At 43.1% G+C, this 21,601-nt stretch overlaps 1 protein-coding gene across 2 annotated transcripts; it reads right to left on the minus strand.

Moving 5' to 3' along the window:
* On the minus strand, positions 1-19,315 carry saal1 (serum amyloid A-like 1). 2 transcript variants are annotated; one of them, XM_045706287.1, is made up of 13 exons: positions 19,130-19,315; positions 18,483-18,673; positions 17,109-17,210; positions 14,929-15,012; positions 14,329-14,408; positions 14,120-14,179; positions 12,527-12,642; positions 6,206-6,380; positions 5,717-5,799; positions 5,233-5,424; positions 4,750-4,940; positions 2,947-3,039; positions 1-715 (listed from the first exon to the last, which is right to left on the minus strand). In XM_045706287.1, exons 1-13 carry the CDS (start codon positions 19,131-19,133, stop codon positions 590-592), a joined length of 1,497 nt encoding a protein of 498 aa, XP_045562243.1. In that variant the 5' UTR covers positions 19,134-19,315; the 3' UTR covers positions 1-589. The 2 variants fall into 2 exon arrangements, with proteins under 2 accessions (XP_045562243.1, XP_045562244.1); XM_045706288.1 differs by having other exon boundaries at positions 660-2,625; positions 19,130-19,301.
* Positions 19,316-21,601: the final 2,286 nt, after the last annotated feature.

Here is a 21,601-nt window from a genome sequence, read left to right on the forward strand (position 1 = left end):
TTCAAGTGGATATTTAATATATTTATTAAAAACAGCAACAAGTTGACTGGGTAAAGAAGCTCTCCTTGTCTACAGACTGACAGAAACATGACTGAATTAGGGTTGCAAAATGGTGATAACTTTCCCAAAATCCTCATGTTTTCCCAGAAATACCGGTTGGAGGTTTCCTGGAATCAGGAGGGATTAAGCTGGAAATCCAGAAGCTCCAACCTGGATTTCTGGAAACCCCGGGAACGTGAGGAAAGTTAGCATCATTTTGCAACCCAACACTGAATACAGTAGGACCACATCGGAACATACAATGTAATGATCCTTTTTAGCCACATAGGAGATAATACTGGTTTAAAACATGATATCAAATAAGAATACCATTTTATTTTAAACAAGTTAAACAAACAAATAATTCAGTTTTTTTTCTGGAGTAAGATATTCTATTTTTATAAAGCATGATCTAAAAACAAACATTAAAACAGTGGACACCATTTAATGTTTTTCACAGTACAGTCCAAGTGTATTGGTATTAGTATGCAACCTCTCTGAATGCGCAGTGTGGTATTCCATGGATATAACAGTATCCACTGTGGATACCTTAGTCTGGAGAAGGAAGAGGAGGGCTAGTGGACCAGCTTGGGCTGAGAGAGACAGGAAATTCCTTTCTCACTGTGTCTGCCAGCTGGGGATCAGCCTCTGACAACATGAAGACCAGGTGTTGTACCTATACAGGTAAAGGAAGGCAGATGTGGAAAAAGTACCCAATTGTGTCATACTTGAGTAAAAGTAAACGTACCTTAATAGAAAATGACTCAAGTAAATGTAAAAGTCACCCAGTAAAATACTACTTGAGTATAAGTCTAAAAGTATTTGGTTTTAAATACACTTAAGTATCAAAAGTATAAATAATTTCAAATTGCTTATATTAAACAAACCAGACTGAAATATATATATATATTTTTTTTAACTTATTGAAGGTTAGCCTGGGGCACACTGCAAACAAAGCATTTGTGCTTAGTGAGTGTAAGATCAGAGGCAGTAGGGACGACCAGGGATGCTCTCTTGATAAGTGCTTGACTTGGACCATTTACCTGTCCTGCTAAGCATTCAAAATGAAACGAGTACTTTTGGGGTGTCAGGGAAAATGTATGGAGTAAAAAGTACATTATTAAATTTAGGAATGTAGTGAAGTAAAAGTAGTCAAAAATATAAATAGTAAAGTACAGATAGACAAAAACACTACTTAAGTAGTACTTTAAAGTAAGTACTTAAGTACTTTATACCACCGGCGGAGGGTTAGTTATGACAACATGAAGACCAGGTGTTGTACCTCTACAGAGGGTTAGTTATGACAACATGAAGACCAGGTGTTGTACCTCTACAGAGGGTTAGTTATGACAACATGAAGACCAGGTGTTGTACCTGTACAGAGGGTTAGTTATGACAACATGAAGACCTGGTGTTGTACCTCTACAGAGGGTTAGTTATGACAACATGAAGACCTGGTGTTGTACCTCTACAGAGGGTTAGTTATGACAACATGAAGACCAGGTGTTGTACCTGTACAGAGGGTTAGTTATGACAACATGAAGACCAGGTGTTGTACCTGTACAGAGGGTTAGTTATGACAACATGAAGACCAGGTGTTGTACCTGTACAGAGGGTTAGTTATGACAACATGAAGACCAGGTGTTGTACCTGTACAGAGGGTTAATTATGACAACATGAAGACCAGGTGTTGTACCTGTACAGAGGGTTAGTTATGACAACATGAAGACCAGGTGTTGTACCTCTACAGAGGGTTAGTTATGACAACATGAAGACCTGGTGTTGTACCTCTACAGAGGGTTAGTTATGACAACATGAAGACCAGGTGTTGTACCTCTACAGAGGGTTAGTTATGACAACATGAAGACCAGGTGTTGTACCTGTACAGAGGGTTAGTTATGACAACATGAAGACCAGGTGTTGTACCTCTACAGAGGGTTAGTTATGACAACATGAAGACCAGGTGTTGTACCTGTACAGAGGGTTAGTTATGACAACATGAAGACCAGGTGTTGTACCTGTACAGAGGGTTAGTTATGACAACATGAAGACCAGGTGTTGTACCTGTACAGAGGGTTAGTTATGACAACATGAAGACCAGGTGTTGTACCTGTACAGAGGGTTAGTTATGACAACATGAAGACCAGGTGTTGTACCTGTACAGAGGGTTAGTTATGACAACATGAAGACCAGGTGTTGTACCTCTACAGAGGGTTAGTTATGACAACATGAAGACCAGGTGTTGTACCTCTACAGAGGGTTAGTTATGACAACATGAAGACCAGGTGTTGTACCTCTACAGAGGGTTAGTTATGACAACATGAAGACCAGGTGTTGTACCTCTACAGAGGGTTAGTTATGACAACATGAAGACCAGGTGTTGTACCTCTACAGAGGGTTAGTTATGACACCATGAAGACCAGGTGTTGCAGGGTTAGTTATGACAACATGAAGACCAGGTGTTGCAGGGTTAGTTATGACAACATGAAGACCAGGTGTTGCAGGGTTAGTTATGACAACATGAAGACCAGGTGTTGTACCTCTACAGAGGGTTAGTTATGACAACATGAAGACCAGGTGTTGTACCTGTACAGAGGGTTAGTTATGACAACATGAAGACCAGGTGTTGCAGGGTTAGTTATGACAACATGAAGACCAGGTGTTGCAGGGTTAGTTATGACAACATCTACTCACACCGGGAGGAAGTGTCAGGGCGTGGTGGAAACCACATTTCCAGAGAACAAGTGACATCACAGACAAAGACAACACATAAACTGGAAACAGACTCTTATTGACCTGATTTAGTATCACAATGATGCCGCCACAATGTTCATGATATACTATCCACTGACATCTATTTGTCAGTCATGGTGGATATTATGTGCGCATTAGAAAGCGAGAACTTACGGCAGGGCTGAACTGGGGGAGCATAGAGCCTACTGCTGACAGACATGTCTTTTCTGTCAGGTAACCTCTCGTCACCAACTCAGACACCGCATCCTAGGGATCACACACACACACACACACACACACACACACACACACACACACACACACACACACACACACCATTGTAAATAAGAATTTGTTCTTAACCTGTTATGGCTAGGGGGCAGTATTTTCACGGCTGGATAAAAAAACTTACCCGATTTAATCTGGTTACTACTCCTGCCCAGTAACTAGAATATGCATATAATTATTGGCTTTGGATAGAAAACACTCCAAAGTTTCTAAAACTGTTTGAATGGTGTCTGTGAGTATAACAGAACTCAAATGGCAGGTCAAAACCTGAGAGATTCCTTTACAGGAAGTGGCCTGTCTGACCATTTCTTGAACTACTTTGCCATCTCTATCTTTTACAAAGGATCTCTGCTCTAACGTGACACTTCCTACGTCTTCCATGGGCGCTCAGAGCCCAGGAAAAACCTGAATGTCGTCATCCCAGCCCCAGGCTGAAACACATTATCGCCTTTCTCAAGTGGCCGATCAAGGGACTTAGGCGCGTGCCCTGGCCGCCCCCGTCTTTGTGATTTTTCCTCTGTTTGCCCGAAAAGGAGATTCCCGGTCGGAATATTATCGCTTTTTTACGAGATAAATTGCATAAAAATTGATTTTAAACAGCGGTTGACATGCTTCGAAGTACGGTAATGGAATATTTAGAATTTTTTTGTCACGAATTGCGCCATGCGCGCGACCCTGATTTACCATTTCGGATAGTGTCTGGGACGCACGAACAAAACGCCGCTATTCGGATATAACGACGGATTATTTTGGACCAAACCAACATTTGTTATTGAAGTAGCAGTCCTGGGAGTGCATTCTGACGAAGACAACAAAAGGTAATCAAACTTTTATAATAGTAAATCTGATTTTGGTGAAGGCTAAACTTGCCGGGTGTCTAAATAGCTAGCCCGTGATGGCTGGGCTATGTACTGAGAATATTGCAAAATGTGCATTCACCAAAAAGCTATTTTAAAATCGGACATATCGAGTGCATAGAGGAGTTCTGTATCTATAATTCTTAAAATAATTGTTATGCTTTTTGTGAACGTTTATCGTGAGTAATTTAGTAAGTTGTTAGCAAATTCCCCGGAAGTATGCTAGTTCTGAACGTCACATGCTAATGTAAAAAGCTGTTTTTTTATATAAATATGAACTTGATTGAACAAAACATGCATGTATTGTATAACATAATGTTCTAGGTGTGTCATCTGATGAAGATCATCAAAGGTTAGTGCTGCATTTAGCTGTCTTCTGGGTTTTTGTGACATTATATGCTAGCTTGAAAAATGGGTGTCTGATTATTTCTTGCTTGGTACTCTGCTGACATAATCTAATGTTTTGCTTTCGCTGTAAAGCCTTTTTGAAATCGGACAGTGTGGTTAGATAAAGGAGAGTCTTGTCTTTAAAATGCTGTGAAATAGTCATATGTTTGAAAAATTGAAGTTTTTGTATTTTTGAGGAATTTGTAATTCGCGCCACGCCTATCATTGGATATTGGAGCAGGTGTTCCGCTAGCGGAACGTCTAGATGTAAGAGGTTAACTGACTTGCCTAGTTAAATAAAAAGTTTAAATAAATAAAATAAATATAGGTTGTAAACATACAATATAAAAAAATGTCATATCAACTTATTTTGGTTTAGAGATGGAAGTAACATCGTAGGAAACAGTGACTGTTTTTTGATTGACAGTTCCAGCGGCAGCGTTACCTTGGTGAGGTCAGCGATGATGTCAGAGAGGAACTCAGCCGTTGTCTGGATCAGAGCCTGGAGCTGCTCATCCACCTTCTCCTCCTCCTTCTCCTGTCCATCCTTCTTCTCCTTGTGTCCGTGTCCTGAACTGACCTGGTACTCCCTGTGGTACTGCAGCACCCTCAACATGCTCCCAACTAGAGGCAATACTGGAGAACAGACCTTTCAGATACTTTGGGATGATTGGGAACATGAAATTTAAAAAATTAAAAAAACATCCATTTTGCCTTATAATGTTTTCACTTTCAGGTTACAGTGACTTCCATTGGTTTTGGTTAGAATAAAACGATCAGTTAGTGAAAGAAGAAGACATTAAATGGACGCTCAAGTCTTGTGATTAAGCAGTAACAACATTAGAAACATCTCTCTCTGTCTCACGGGACAAGACAGAGAGAGAGAGACGGTGTCAGAGACTAAAGTGAAATCCAGGTGGTCTCTTACGTGTGTCTGCTTTGCTGTGCTCTGCTTCCTGGTCCTGACACGCATACAGGACTGACAGAACAGCCAGAGCATGGACCAGTAAGCTCTTCTGTTCCTGTAGTACTAACGGAGGGTCGTCTGGCTGACACAGGTCCTCACACACTACCTCACACAGGAAGGTCCATAGAGCCTGGCCTGTCCCACCTGCAACAGCTGGAGACGAGGGACCCAGTTATATTTCATGTCTACTTAGTCAACTTTACTTGCTATGAGTAATGAATACAGTGGAAATCTTACTAACTTCAGATCTCAGGATAAAAAAAACAGCTAGATAGAAATATATTAACATAATAGCATACTAGATATACCAAGAGGGAGAAGTCATTTAAAGAGAGAAGTTCCTGTAACTTATGGACTTTTTCCCAACCAGTAACAATAGCTGTCAAAACATTTATTGAATAAATAAAAGCAGCCATTTTGTAACATTTTGAACAACACGTCTCACCCAGTGTCTGAATCCCATGATGGATAGTGGTGAGGAGCTGGAGGGCATGCAGGTACACCTCTAAACCCTCTGGACTCTCTGACCTGTGGAAACACATGGACAGACCCTCATAAACCCTCTGACCTGTGGAAACACGTGGACAGACCCTCATAAACCCTCTGACCTGTGGAAACACGTGGACAGACCCTCATAAACCCTCTGACCTGTGGAAACACGTGGACAGACCCTCATAAACCCTCTGACCTGTGGAAACACGTGGATAGACCCTCATAAACCCTCTGACCTGTGGAAACACGTGGATAGCCCTTCATGTTGCTTGTCATATTAGAATAACACCACCCAGTGGCAGGTCTGCTGAAAACATGTCATGCTGTTACAAGCTTGCTCTTACTGATACCTCCATCAAAGTGGTTCTAACAGAGAGCTGTTTTTCCCCCCAATACCTGCTAAGATAATATTATTAATATTAGCAGAAACAAACGTCTTTACCTTAGCTGCTTGGCAGCCTCGAGGAGCGAGGAGGCCACGTCCAGACGTCTCTCGCCCTCCTCTTCTTTGTCTTCATCACTGGGCTGAGATCCAGCTGTGACCCAGGTCTTCATCAACTCTTCATCCAAGTCAAACAGCTTGTCAACCAGCTCCCCCACCTTCACCAGCAGGTCCACTACACACACACCCCCATGTAAAAAAAAAAAAACACACACACACACACACTGAATGAAAAGTAAACAGTGGGTCTCACTCAACAATTTCATCAAATATGTATATTTGTTCTCATGAAAAAGAAAAAAACCAGAAGCCCACGCGAGAATGATCAGGCCTGGGTGACCTAGAGGTCAGTGGATAGAGGTGTACCTCTTACGGTCTATCCTCTTTCTAACAAAACATACAACATGTGCAAATATCAGGGGTTGGAACTTGTTCAGAGAACAGAATGCAAAACAAAAAAAGTAATGCAATTTTTCGAGGAACAGAATCAAAACTGGGAACAAAAGTGATCTATATTATTCTTGGGCTCCAGAGAGGCGCATCAATCTAAGGCACTGCATCTCAGTGCTTGAGGCGTCACTACAGACACCATGGTTCGAATCCAGGCTGTATCCCAACCGGACGTGATTGGGAGTTCCATAGGGCGGTGCACAATTGGCCCAGCGTTGTCCGGGTTTGGCCGGTGTAGGCCGTCATTGTAAATAAGATTTTGTTCTTAACTGACTTGTCTAGTTAAATGAAAGTGTTTTGAAAAATATGAAAACCGGTTAATAACATTCATTATTTTATGATCCAGGCATTTTTTTCCAGTCCCTCGAAAACACAAAGCGCCTATTCAAATCCCTCACTCTGTCACTGAGAAACTTCTTCCTGGAAATATTTATCTGTATGTGTAGGCTACCTGCCCGTCCCTCTGAAGCAGACCTACTGACATTACACAATTGCCACCCCCCCAACATTTTTTTAAAAAGTTGGTCACCCCCAAAAAAATTGTTATGTTTCTTACACATCACTAATTGTTTACCTGATAAACATCTGATTAACACTGAGAATGTGCCACACACACACACACACGATCAATGTGGAAGAACTTGAATGGCCTGCGCAGAGCCCTGACCTCAACCCCATCGCCCAACATCAGTGCCAGACCTCACTAAAGCTCTTGTGGCTGAATGGAAGCAAGTCCCCGTAGCAATGTTCCAACATCTAGTGGAAAGCCTTCCCAGAAGAGTGGAGGCTGTTATAGCAGCAAAAGGGGGGACCAATTCCATATTAATGCCCATGATTATGGAATGAGATGTTCGACGATGCTGCAGGACTTCCTCAGGCACCGTTTCAAGTAGATGTCCTGGATGGGAACACGGCCCCAGCGAAACTTGAAGAATTTTTATCAGTACCACTTCAGCGTGGCAGTGGCACCCCACGACGGCGCACATAAGACACCCACTGCTTAAAACGTAGGCAAATAATGATGTTGGCAGAACACTGTCTCAGTAGGAATGGTATGCTATAGACTGTTATGGGTACTTGGTAATTGGCTGCTCTTCAGTAGCAAACTAGAAAAATGTTGAGAGATATACAATCAGGGCTCACCCCAGGACTTTCTGACAAGGTGGTGCTGATGTAGGCTTAAGGTTGGGTAGGTGGGAGGTATGGAAGGGGTCAGTCAACTTCCCCCTCAGCAAGTTGAAGCATTTTGCTTTTTTTGAAAAACCTATAAACTGCCATTTCCTAGTCTTAAATTATATCAAAACGAATCCAAGACCAAAGTCTTGTGTTTGATCTTTTAAAAAAATGACACTTTTTCCTAGGTTAAATTGAAGGGTAATGATCATTCTAACTAATAGGTGTCTATTATGTGAATAGTCCTATTTGAAAGTGTTAACTGGCTTCTTCATTTTGGGGGAGAATTTTTTTCTTCTAAACAATAAAAAATGACTGGATGCAATGTAGTAGTCCCACTTGGAATATGAAATTGAATTAGGCCTAGATGAGCTTGTTTTTCAGACCTCTATACCTGACCTCATTCATCAGGTCTGACTACTAGACTGACCATTCAATTCAACATGCCTTGTCGTCATTGGTGACCAGGCTATTATGACATCATAATAATGACCGTGCTTCTACACCTGCATTCCTAGGTTCGGGCCTTTCTAGGGAGTTTTTCCCAGCCACCGTGCTTCTACACCTGCATTGCTTGCTGTTTGGGGTTTTAGGCTGGGTTTCTGTACAGCACTTTGTGACATCAGCTGATGTAAGAAGGGCTTTATAAATACATTTGATTGATTAGCAGCCTACAGTTGACAGACAGCAATATGAAGAGGAGAAGATCAACAACGGATTCATTGAACATAGGCCTGCTAATCTTCAACAGTCTAACATAATGGTACAAGCAGATCAGTGCTCTCTGCCATGTGTTTCCATCCATGTAGCCGACGCCAACTGAACTACAGTGACACTGCGCCTGTTACCTTGCACGTCAATGCGCTCGCGCCTACTACCGTTTGCGGAGATCAAAGCACGTGCGGGCAAGAAAGTGTCATCGCTTAGTTGACTAAACACAGTAGCTAACTACCTTCGTTGTAATGACGACTTAGCTAAGCAGCTAACTACAAAATAGAAGCGGTTGACTGATAATGTGCTTGAATAACACAACAGTTTGGAAAATGTATTTTGCAAACAGTTGGTACGACAGTTCGAGGAAAACAGTACTACGGCTACGAGGGGTGGGCCTAGAGATTTTTTTCATCCTTGCCCAAGTCGTCTGATTGGTTCAGCTCCAACTTCATACGGCTGAGTAAAAAAAAAATCACAAAGTGCCAACTATAATCCAATTTTTTGCGTATTTTAAAATGTATTTTTTTCCCACACTATCGTACTCTGTGAAAACTGCGTCTTCACCACCTGCTGGAGGGCCTTGTGATCCCGAAACAGGAACCAACGGAACCAACTGGACCTTCTTGACAAGAGTGGTGGAGGTGTTGACCCATGTCAAGTCCTTGGTGACGCTGAGAAACTTTAAAAAATGGCTGACACTCTTTACTGCAATTCCGTTGATGTGGATAAGGGTGTGTTCCCAGTCCTCCTGAAGTCAATAATCAACTCCTTTGTTTTGCTGACGTTGAGAAAGAGATTGTTTTCCTGGCACCACAACGCCAATTCACTCATCTCCTCCCTATAGTCTGACTCGTCGTTGTTGGTTATCAGGCCTGTAACCATTGTGTCGTCAGCAAACTTGATGATGGAGTTGTTGTCGTGCAAAGCCACGCAGTCGTGGGTGAACAGGGAGTACAGCAGAGGGCTAAGGACACACCCCTGGGGGGCCCCTGTGTTAAGAGTCAGTGTGGAGGTGTTATTGCCAATCCTCACAGCCTGTGGTCTGCCCGTCAGGAAGTCCAGGATCCAGTTGCAGAAGGTAGTGTCCTGACCCAGAGCTCTGAGCTTGGAGGGAACAATAGCGTTGAAAGTTAAACTGTAGTCAATGAACAGCATTCCTACAGTTGAAGTCGGAAGTTTACATACACTTAGGGTGGAGTCATTAAAACTTGTTTTTCAACCACGCCGCAAATTTTTTGTTAACAAACTATAGTTTTGGCAAGTCGGTTAGGACATCTACTTTGTGCATCACACAAGTAATTTATCCAACAATTGTTTACAGACAGATTATTTCCCTTATAATTCACTGTATCACAATTCAAGTGGGTCAGAAGTTTACATACACTAAGTTGACTGTGCCTTTAAACAGATTGGAAAATTCCAGAAAATAACGTCATGGCTTTAGAAGCTTCTGATCGGCTAATTGACACCATTTGAGTCAATTGGAGGTGTACCTGTGGATGTATTTCAAAGCCTAACTTCAAATTCAGTCTCTTTGCTTGACATCATGGGAAAATCAAAAGAAATCAGCCAAGACCTCAGAAAAAAAATTGTAGACCTCCACAAGTCTGGTTCATCCTTGGGAGGAATTTCCAAACACCTGAAGGTATTTCTTTCATCTGTACAAACAGATACACAAGTATAAACACCATGGGACCACGCAGCCACCATACCGCTCAGGAAGGAGACGCGTTCTGTCTCCTAGAGATGAACGTACTTCGGTGCGAAAAATGCAAATCAATCCCAGAACAACAGCAAAGGACCTTGTGAAGATGCTGGAGGAAACAAGTACAAAAGTATCTATATCCACAGTAAAACGAGTCCTATATGGGCATAACCTGAGAGGCCGCACAGCAAGCAAGAAGCCACTGATCCAAAACCGCCATAAAAAATCCAGACTACGGTTTGGAACTGCACATGGGGACAAAGATTGTACTTTTTGGAGAAATGTCCTATGCTCTAGAACTGTTTGGCCATAATGACCATCGTTATGTTTGGAGGAAAAAGGGGGAGGCTTGCAAGCCGAAGAACACCATCCAAACCGTGAAGCACAGGGGTGGCAGCATCATGTTGTGGGGGTGCTTTGCTGCAGGAGGGACTGGTGCACTTCACAAAATAGATGGCATATATTGAAGCAACATCTCAAGACATCAGTCAGGAAGTTAAAGCTTGGTCGCAAATAGGTCTTCCAAATGGACAATGACCCCAAGCATACTTCCAAAGTTGTGGCAAAATGGCTTAAGGACAACAAAGTCAAGGTATTGTAGTGACCATCACCTAAGCCCTGACCTCAAGCCTACAGAAAATTTGTGGGCAGAACTGAAAAAGCGTGTGCGAGCAAGGAGGCCTACAAACCTGACTCAGTTACACCAGCTCTGTCAGGAGGAATGGGCCAAAATTCACCCAACTTATTGTGGGAAGCTTGTGGAAGGCTACCCGAAACGTTTGACCCAAATGAAACAATTTAAAGGCAATGCTACCAAATACTAATTGAGTGCAGGTAAACTTCTGACCCACTGGGAATGTGATGAAAGAAACAAAAGCTGAAATAAATCAATCATTCTCTCTACTATTTTTCTGACATTTCATATTCTTAAATAAAGTGGTGATCCTAACTGACCTAAGACAGAGAATTTTTACTAGGATGAAATGTCAGGAATTGTGTAAAACTGAGATTAAATGTATTTGGCTAAGGTGTATGTAAACTTCCGACTTCAACTGTACTTAGGTGTTCCTGTTGTGTTCGGGCCGTGTGAATAGTGATGGAAATGGCATCTTCCGTAGATCTGTTGCAGCGGTAGGCTAATTGGAGTGGGTCCAGTGTGCCTGGCATGCTGGCCTTGATGTGGGCCATGACCAACCTCTCGAAGCACTTCATGATGACAGGCGTGAGTGCGATGGGGCAATAGTCCATTTGAGGATGTCACTTGGTTTTCTTGGGCACTGGGACAACGGTGGTCTCCTTGAAGCAAGTGGGGACTACCGATTGGGACAGGTTGAAGATGTCGGCGCAAGCAGCCAAGGATGCCATCTGGGCTGGCAGCTTTGTGAATTTAAATGATAAAAAAATTAAATAATGTTATAGCTAGGCAAGTCAGTAAAGAACAAATTCTTATTTACAATGACAGCCTACCGGGGAACAGTGGGTTATCTGCCTTGTTCAGGGGATTTTAACTAGTCAGCTCGGGGATTCGATCTAGCAACCTTCCGGTTGCTAGTCCAACGCTCTAACCACTAGGCTACCTGCTGACCAAATAGTCCCTCTTTTGAGAGATTTCTTCACGTCAGCCTTGGAGAGCGAAAGCACCTGGTCTTCCGGAACAGAGAGAATCCTCCTGGATGGCTCGGTATTGTCTGCCTCGAAGTGAGCATAGAATGTGTTAAGCCCGTCTGGGACGGAGGCGTCGGTGGGCACCAGACAGCTGGATGTGCCTTTTGTAGTCTGTGATAGCCTGTAGTCCTTGCCACAGGCGACGCAAGTCTGAGTTGTTGAATATCGATTCAAGTTTGATTCAAGTTTGAGTCTGTATTGTCTTTTTGCATCCCTAATGGATTTGTGGAGTTCGTACGTGCTTGCCTTGCATGGCGTTGTGTGCCACAGAGTCGCATGGGGTTCGTTCTGCTGACATAGAATGCTGCAGAACGGACTCTCGGCATGGTACGGATTCCTCCGTTCATCCAGAGATTTTGGTTGGGGGTATGTCTGATTGTTATTGTGGGTACAACATCATCAACACATTTCCTAATGAAGCCGGTGACTGACAATGTATATTCCTCATTGTTGATAGATGAGTCCCTGGGTGGATGAATCTTTGAACATATTCTAAATCAATATTCTCAATATACTCACATTTGTGCAAGTCACGTTTGACAAATGATTCCCAGTAGTTTGGAAAGAAAACATCTTTCATCACATTGAGTTGTTGTAACATATAAAGGACCTACTGTTGGTGGAGCTGCACATGATGAAGCAAAGGCTGGAACACACAGAGGTCTGCTGCCGTACTCTCTCCAGCCACAGAGAAGACACATCGCTCTGGGACACACAGGTCAGCAGCAGTCTGGACAAAAAGACATTCACACCAATCAATAACGAAATATCAGCAAAACACAAAAACGCAGTCTAAAAGCAATAGAAGACTTTGACAAGACCTGGGCCAGATTTCCCGATAGCCATGGAACTTAGGCATACGAGTGTTTTGACATCGTTCCTACAACGGCCGAAAATATAACATGCGTTTGCAAAAAACACCAGGCAGAATTTTTTTTTAAATAAACATTCGCTAAGTGTGTCGTTGGAGCATGTGTCGAATACTGATAGGATGGAACGAAAAGGGGGCTCCCGAGTGGCGCAGCGGTCTAAGGCACTGCATCTCAGTGCTTGAGGCGTCACTACAGACACCCTGGTTCAAATCCAGGCTGTATCACAACCGGCCGTGATTGGGGAGTCCCATAGGGCGGCGCACAATTGGCAAAGCGTCGTCTGGGTTTGGCCCAGGGTAGGCCGTCATTGTAAATAAGAATCTGTTCTTAACTGACTTGCCTAGTTAAATAAAAGGGTAAATTAAAAAATGTAATTAAAAAAAAGGCAGCACTGCTCTCAGATCAGCTTTCTCCATTCAAATCTGACCTTAACATTAGAAGTATTCCACAATACTGACGACAGATCAGCTCATATTACCACCTATAGCTGAAAATATTGTGGTGGCATATTATAATGCTTAGTCCTACTCTATAATAATACACTAAATAACAGATTTGGCACGTTGTTACACATCATGAAATATATTGAGACAAAAAATAAAATGACAGACAATGTAGCCTACAATTAGCAAAAATAGAACTCAATTGGACTGAACATGTAATGAATTCAATATGATTCAACTATATAGGACTATGTAGCCAAATTGATGTGGTTCTGTCCTTGAACTCTTCTTGTCTATTAAATGTTCTGTATATTATGTCTTGTTTTGTGTGGAACCCAGGAAGAGCAGCTGATGCTTTCACAACAGCTAATGTGGATCCTAATAAAAACACCAACAAATACCTATAGGACTAATGTATATATTTATCTCGGTTTTCATTTGAAAGCATGTTTTTATCCTTTGTTTCTAACAATTGCAAAGACATTGGGAAACTTTTGTAGTCAACTTCATTCCCAAGTTATCAGAGGTCACAGAGAGACAGATAAACAGCTTGATCCTATGTTTAGCGGAGATCTTTTGTGTATAAAGTGAGGTGGAAGGGTAAAAAAAATATATTCTAATGTCGCACTTAGCTGTTCTACGAGTGGTCACAAGCAGTTGGCAAATAACGAACGCATCGATGGTTTTGAGAAACAGCTCTGAGATTTAACGACGCTCCTACGAAGGTTCTAATGACGAAATGACCCTTAAGATGCTTTAGGGAAACCAGGCTCAGTTTATTTAGGAGAGTTTAATCTCTATAAAAAAAAAAAGTGTGTGTGCTTCTTCCTCTTATTTGAGCTACGACAACAAACAATGAAGTATTTTCTAGCCTTTTTTAGGGTATTGTCACCTGCTTGTCTCCAGCAGTGTAGGGGGATCAGTGTCTCCAAGAAGGAGCAACAGCACCACCCTGTGGAGAGAAACAGAATTACGCCACAGAAACGGTTAACATCCACCATGAGTTGGAACGGTGCTGGTACATATCAGAGCCAACACAGTACTGTTCAGGTTGTCATGACAGTGTGAAAACGGTTTTAGTAAATGGCCATCTCCACTTACCCTAGGTCGTTGTTCTGGCTGAGGGTCAGACAAGTGTCAGGGAAGCAGGCTATGTTACCCAGGATCCCCACACATATCTCCTGGGGAGAGAGGACAAGGGAAAACATCAACTAGACACCATGACAACATGATGTTACACCAATTTAAAATGTTGCTGGGTGGGTTGCAACTGGGGGAAAAGGAATATTAATTGATATTATTATTAATATTAATATTGCATTTCAAAGACTAGACGGTGGACTGATTAAGCAATACGGCCCAAGGGGGCGGGGGTGTGAGATATATGGTCAATATACCATCGTATACCACAAACCCCCGAGGTGCCTTATTGCTTTGTCATACCCGTGGTATACGGTCTGATATACAACAGCTGTCAGCCAAATCAGAATTCCGGGGGTCGAACCACCCAGTTTATAATGGTCATATACCACAAACCCCTGAGGTGCCTTATTGTTATTATAAACTGGTTACCAACGTAATTAGAGCAGTAAAATATTTATTTTACGGTCTGATATACCACAGCTGTCAGCCAAATCAGAATTCAGGGGGTCTAGTATAACACACATGATGGAACCTAGAATACTAAAACAGTTCACTCACAGTGAGACGAGGGCATCGAGACTTAGCGATCACTCCCAGGAGGATATCTCCAGCTTTGAACTCCTGTAAGAAACCAGCCACATCCTACAGAGAGACAGGAAGACAGGGTCATATTAACCCACACGAAACAGAAAGATTAACACATTTCACATCAAAAAACATTTGTAACATGAAATGCTACATTTTTACAGCCGACTCATGACAATATAAACTAGCTATCATACTCCTGGTATTTATTTAAATATCTCTGTATACAGAATATACACACTGAGTATACAAACATTAGGAACACCTGCTCTTTCCATGACCGACTGACCAGGTGAATCCTGGTGAAAGCTATGATCCCTTATTGACGTAACTTGTTAAATCCAATTAAAATCAGTGTAGATGAAGGGAAGGAGACAGGTTAAAGAAGGATGTTTAAGCCTTGAGACATGGATTGTGTATGTGTGCCATTCAGAGGGTAAATGGGCAAGACAAAATATGTAAGTGCCTTTGGAGGCAACATGGGCCAACCTAAACTCAGTAAAAAAAGTAACGTCCCTTTTTCAGGACCCAGTCTTTCAAATGTAATTAGTAAAAATCCAAATAACTTCACAGATCTTCATTGTAAAGGGTTAAAACACTGCTTCCCATGCTTGATCAATGAACCATAAACAATGAATGAACATGCACCTGTGGAACGGTCGTTAAGACACTAACAGCTTACAGACGGTAGGCAATTAAGGTCACAGTTACGAAAACTTAGGACACTAAAGAGGCCTTTCTATTGACTCTGAAAAACACAAAAAGAAAGATGCCCAGGGTCCCTGCTCATCTGTGTGAACGTGCCTTAGGCATGCTGAAAGGAGGCATGAGGACTGCAGATGTGACCAGGGCAATAAATTGCAATGTCCGTACTTTGAGACGCCTAAGACAGCGCTACAGGGAGACTGGACGGACAGCTGATCGTCCTCGGAGTGGCAGACCACGTGTAACAACACCTGCACAGGATCGGTACATCCGAACATCATACCTGCGGGACAGGTACAGAATGGCAACAACAACTGCCTGAGTTACACCAGGAACGCACAATCCCTCCATCAGTGCTCAGACTGTCCGCAATAGGCTGAGAGAGGCTGGACTGAGGGCTTGTAGGCCTGTTGTAAGGCAGGTCCTCACCAGACATCACTGGCAACAACGTCGCCTATGGGCACAAACCCACCGTCGCTGGACCAAACAGGACAGGCAAAAGGTGCTCTTCACTGATGAGTCGCAGTTTTGTCTCACCAGGGGTGATGGTCGGATTCGCATTTATTGTCGAAGGAATGATCGTTACACTGAGGCCTGTACTCTGGAGCGGGATCGATTTGGAGGCGAAGGGTCCATCATGGTCTGGGGCGGTGTGTCACAGCATCATCAGACTGAGCTTGTTGTCATTGCAGGCAATCTCAACGCTGTGCATTACAGGGAAGACATCCTCCTCCCTCATGTGGTACCCTCCTGCAGGCTCATCCTGACATAACCCTCCAGCATGACAATGCCACCAGCCCTACTGCTCATTCTGTGCGTGATTTCCTGCAAGACAGGAATGTCAGTGTTCTGCCATGGCCAGCAAAGAGCCCGGATCTCAATCCGAGCATGTCTGGGACCTGTTGGATCGGCGGGTGAGGGCTAGAGCCATTACCCCCAGAAATGTCTGGAAACTTGCATGTGCCTTGGTGGAAGAGTGGGGTAACATAAAACAGCAAGAACTGTCAAATCTGGTGCAGTCCATGAGGAATATGTAAATGTGATTTCAGTTTTAAATTTTTTATAAATTAGCAAAATGTCTTAAACTGTTTTTTCTTTGTCATTTTGGGGTATTGTTTGCAGATTTATGAGGTAAAAAACGATTTAATCGATTTTAGAATGAGGCTGTAACCTAACAAAATGTGGAAAAATTCAAGGGGTCTGAATACTTTCCGAATGCACTGTATATATTCCAGATGTAAATAGACATTTGAGAGAGAAAGAGACTATTTGCCCATTGTTACACTGTACATAGCCAACAATATAACATTATTTCAAAACTCTTGTGATTGTAATGATGACTGTTAATTTCTGATTGCTTATTTCACTTGCTTTGGCAATGTAAAACATGTTTCCCATGCCAATAAAGCCCTTTTAAATGGAAAAGAAAGAGAGAGACAGACACACACCTTATCCATGGCCATATCCCAGATCTTACACAGCTCATCCTCATCTTCCTCAGGTAGCTGCATCTGGGCATCAGAGTCTCCCGTGTTCTGCTCCGACACAATCTGAAGGACATAACAACAACATCAACGATGGTCAACGATGCATTTTGAGCACAAGATGACCCATACAAAATGTGTTCTGCATTTTAACAATAAAATGTACAAAATGGAAGACCACTTTCTGTAAAGAGCAAAAAAAAATAAAAGGATAATGAGGATCCTTTTATAAAAGGATAATATGATGGAGAACGCATCATCACCATAACCCTTTCTAGACTTCAATAGCCTAGATGAGTCGTCTCATGAGTCATGAAGATATACTTCATGTACTTCTGTTGGTATTTGATCAGCAACAAGTAATACTGTATTGCAACAATGTACCAGTCACCTACCTGAATCATAACCGGTCACCTACCTGAATCATAACCGGTCACCTACCTGAATCATAACCGGTCACCTACCTGAATCATAACCAGTCACCTACCTGAATCATAACCAGTTACCTACCTGAATCATAACCAGTTACCTACCTGAATCATAACCAGTCACCTACCTGAATCATAACCAGTCACCTACCTGAATCATAACCAGTCACCTACCTGAATCATAACCAGTCACCTACCTGAATCATAACCAGTTACCTACCTGAATCATAACCAGTTACCTACCTGAATCATAACCGGTTACCTACCTGAATCATAACCGGTTACCTACCTGAATCATAACCAGTCACCTACCTGAATCATAACCAGTCACCTACCTGAATCATAACCAGTTACCTACCTGAATCATAACCAGTCACCTACCTGAATCATAACCGGTCACCTACCTGAATCATAACCGGTTACCTACCTGAATCATAACCGGTTACCTACCTGAATCATAACCAGTCACCTACCTGAATCATAACCAGTTACCTACCTGAATCATAACCAGTTACCTACCTGAATCATAACCGGTTACCTACCTGAATCATAACCGGTTACCTACCTGAATCATAACCGGTTACCTACCTGAATCATAACCAGTCACCTACCTGAATCATAACCAGTTACCTACCTGAATCATAACCAGTCACCTACCTGAATCATAACCGGTTACCTACCTGAATCATAACCAGTCACCTACCTGAATCATAACCAGTCACCTACCTGAATCATAACCGGTTACCTACCTGAATCATAACCGGTTACCTACCTGAATCATAACTAGTCACCTACTTGAATCATAACCGGTTACCTACCTGAATCATAACCAGTCACCTACTTGAATCATAACCGGTTACCTACCTGAATCATAACCAGTCACCTACCTGAATCATAACCGGTTACCTACCTGAATCAGACGGGTCAAGGTGCTGAACAGCCAGTGTTTGCTATAAACTGTCTCCCCTATAGCATCCACCTTTTCCCCGTCCTGCTCCCCCTCTCTGTCCGGGGGTGGTGAGGGGTTACGGTCCATGACAGGAGAGTTCGCCGGGGAGGATGACAGGATGCTGGAGTTGTCGTCATCCACGCTGTGGTCCTCTAAACAGAAACATAATAAGGTAAGACGCGCAATGCTGGCTACTACCTCTGGAGGTGTGCAGGGCCATGTTCAGTACGTAAAACGTTCTCAAACATTGCAGGTATAAATATTTTTTCATGTCATTGTCAGAGATGCATGTTTGTTCTATCTAGTTAATTTCTATCTGAACGCTCCAAAACGTCGTGTCCAGCTGTGCGACCCAGGATAGGGTAAGGACGGCTTCGCAGGGGGAAGTTAGTTACCTGGCTAAATTTCGCCGGTCGATGTTGGATAGTAAACGTTCCTGAAATGTTAGCCAAGACAGAAGATCAAGGCTAGCAAAGCCTTAAAAATATAATGCCCTAGCATTTGTTAGTTAGCCATGTTAGCTACTCAGACCGGCTAGTTTCAGTAGCTCTATAACGCTAGTGTCCCTGTGCACATTACAACAAAGCCATCCATTTCCTTGAGCTCACCCATGAATGTTGACAGTCGTTCCTCGAGTATAATGATGGGTTTATATCAATGTGTTATCCAGAAACGTAACTTTAGGCGAATTGCTTGCTAACCAAAACAAACATTGCTAGTCACTGCTAATGTTTTCAAATGAGCCTCCAACGCAATAGAAGGAACGCGCATGCGTGTGAAGGCTATCATACCACAGAGTTTCTAAACCCAGAGGCACAACATCGCGAGATTTCCGGGAACGCTTGCGAAACAGACCATGCCGGGGTTTGAGGAGTCAATGAGAGAATTGAAAAAAAATCTTTTTTCGATCACACCGACAGTGTTCTTGCGTTTTGGTACACCAGAATTACATTCATTTCCAGTGAAGGCGTTTGCCTTGCAGCATTGTGTTGTAGAGGCAGTTGCATTATGTTCGGTGTGGTGCATACGTTGGATTTATCGAACATATGCGTCAAACTGTATGCGTAGACGGCTTGACAGAAACTGTAGCAGAAGGTGAATGTTGAACTGTTGTTGTTTACATATCCAGACGATGCTGCGTGCTATTTTGCGTAAAGCGCTGTCGGTGTGTTCGAAGCATTAGGCTACAGATTAAATAAATGATAAAGTTCAAAGGGTGGTGAAAGGAGTTTGATACTCTTTTCCAATAAATGCAGAGGGTCTTATTCAGGAGACAGCTTTTTCAAACAGAAATTTGCATCCTGCAGCACAAACTCCAAAAAGTTCTGGGACACTGTAAAGTCCATGGAGAATAAGAGCACCTCCTCCCAGCTGCCCACTGCTCTGAGGCTAGGAAACACTGATACCACCGATAAATCCACGATAATTGAGAATTCCAATAAGCATTTTTCTACAGGTGACCATGCTTTCCACCTGGCCACCCATACCCAGGTAAACAGCCGTGCACCCCCCACAGCAACTTGCCCAAGCCTCACCCATTTCTCCTTCACCCAAATACAGATAGATAGCTGATGTTCTGAAAGAGCTGCAAAATCTGGACCCCTACAAATCAGCAGGACTAGACAATCTGGACCCTTTCTTTCTAAAATGATCTGCTGAAATTGTAGCAACCCATAGTACTAGCCTGTTCAACCTCTCTTTCGTATTGTCTGAGATCCCCAAGGATTGGAAAGCTGCCGCGGTCATCCCCCTCTTCAAAGGGGTGAGACACTCTAGACCCAAACTGCTACAGACCTATATCTATCCTACCCTGCCTTTCTAAGGTCTTCGAAAGCCAAGTTAACAAACAGATCACCGACCATTTAGAATCCCACCGTACCTTATCCAGTATGCAATCTGGTTTCAGAGCTGGTCATGGGTGCACCTCAGCCACGCTCAAGGTCCTAAACGATATCATAACCGCCATCGATAAGAGACATTACTGTGCAGCCGTATTCATAGACCTGGCCAAGGCTTTCGACTCTGTCAATCACCATATCCTCATCGGCAGACTCAACAGCCTTGGTTTCTCTAATGATTTCCTCGCCTGGTTCACCAACTACTTCTCAGATAGAGTTCAGTGTGTCAAAACGGAGGGCCTGTTGTCCGGACCTCTGGCAGTCTCTATGGGGGTACCACAGGGTTCAATTCTCGGGCCGACTCTTTTCTCTGTATATATCAACGATGTCGCTCTTGCTGCTGGTGAGTCTCTGATCCACCTCTACGCAGACGATACCATTCTGTATACTTCTGGCCCTTCGTTGGACACTGTGTTAACTAACCTCCAGACGAGCTTCAATGCCATACAACTCTCCTTCCTCGGCCTCCAACTGCTCTTAAATGCAAGTAAAACTAAATGCATGCTCTTCAACCGATCGCTACCAGCACCTGCCCGCCCGTCCAGCGTCACTACTCTGAACGGTTCTGACTTAGAATATGTGGACATCTACAAATACCTAGGTGTCTGGTTAGACTGTAAACTCTCCTTCCAGACTCACTTTAAGCATCTCCAATCCAAAATCAAATCTAGAATCGGCTTCCTATTTTGCAACAAAACATCCTTCACTCATGGTGCCAAACAAAAACTGACTATCCTACCGATCCTTGACTTCGGCGATGTCATTTACAAAATAGCCTCCAACACTCTATTCAGAAAATTGGATGCAATCTATCACAGTGCCATCTGTTTTGTCACCAAAGCCCCATATAATACCCACCACTGCGACCTGTATGCTCTTGTTGGCTAGCCCTCGCTTCATATTCGTCGCCAAACCCACTGGCTCCAGGTCATCTATAAGTCTTTGCTAGGTAAAGCCCCGCCTTATCTCAGCTCACTGGTCACCATAGCAGCACCCACCCGTAGCACGCGCTCCAGCAGGTATATTTCACTGGTCACCCCCAAAGCCAATTTCTCCTTTGGCCGCCTTTCCTTACAGTTCTCTGCTGCCAATGACTGAAACGATTGCAAAAATCACTGAAGCTGGAGACTCATATCTTCCTCACTAACTTTAAGCACCAGCTGTCAGAGCAGCTCACAGATC

The sequence above is a fragment of the Salmo salar genome, chromosome ssa23 (assembly GCF_905237065.1).
Source record: "Salmo salar chromosome ssa23, Ssal_v3.1, whole genome shotgun sequence".
Classification (NCBI taxonomy): Eukaryota; Metazoa; Chordata; class Actinopteri; order Salmoniformes; family Salmonidae; genus Salmo; species Salmo salar.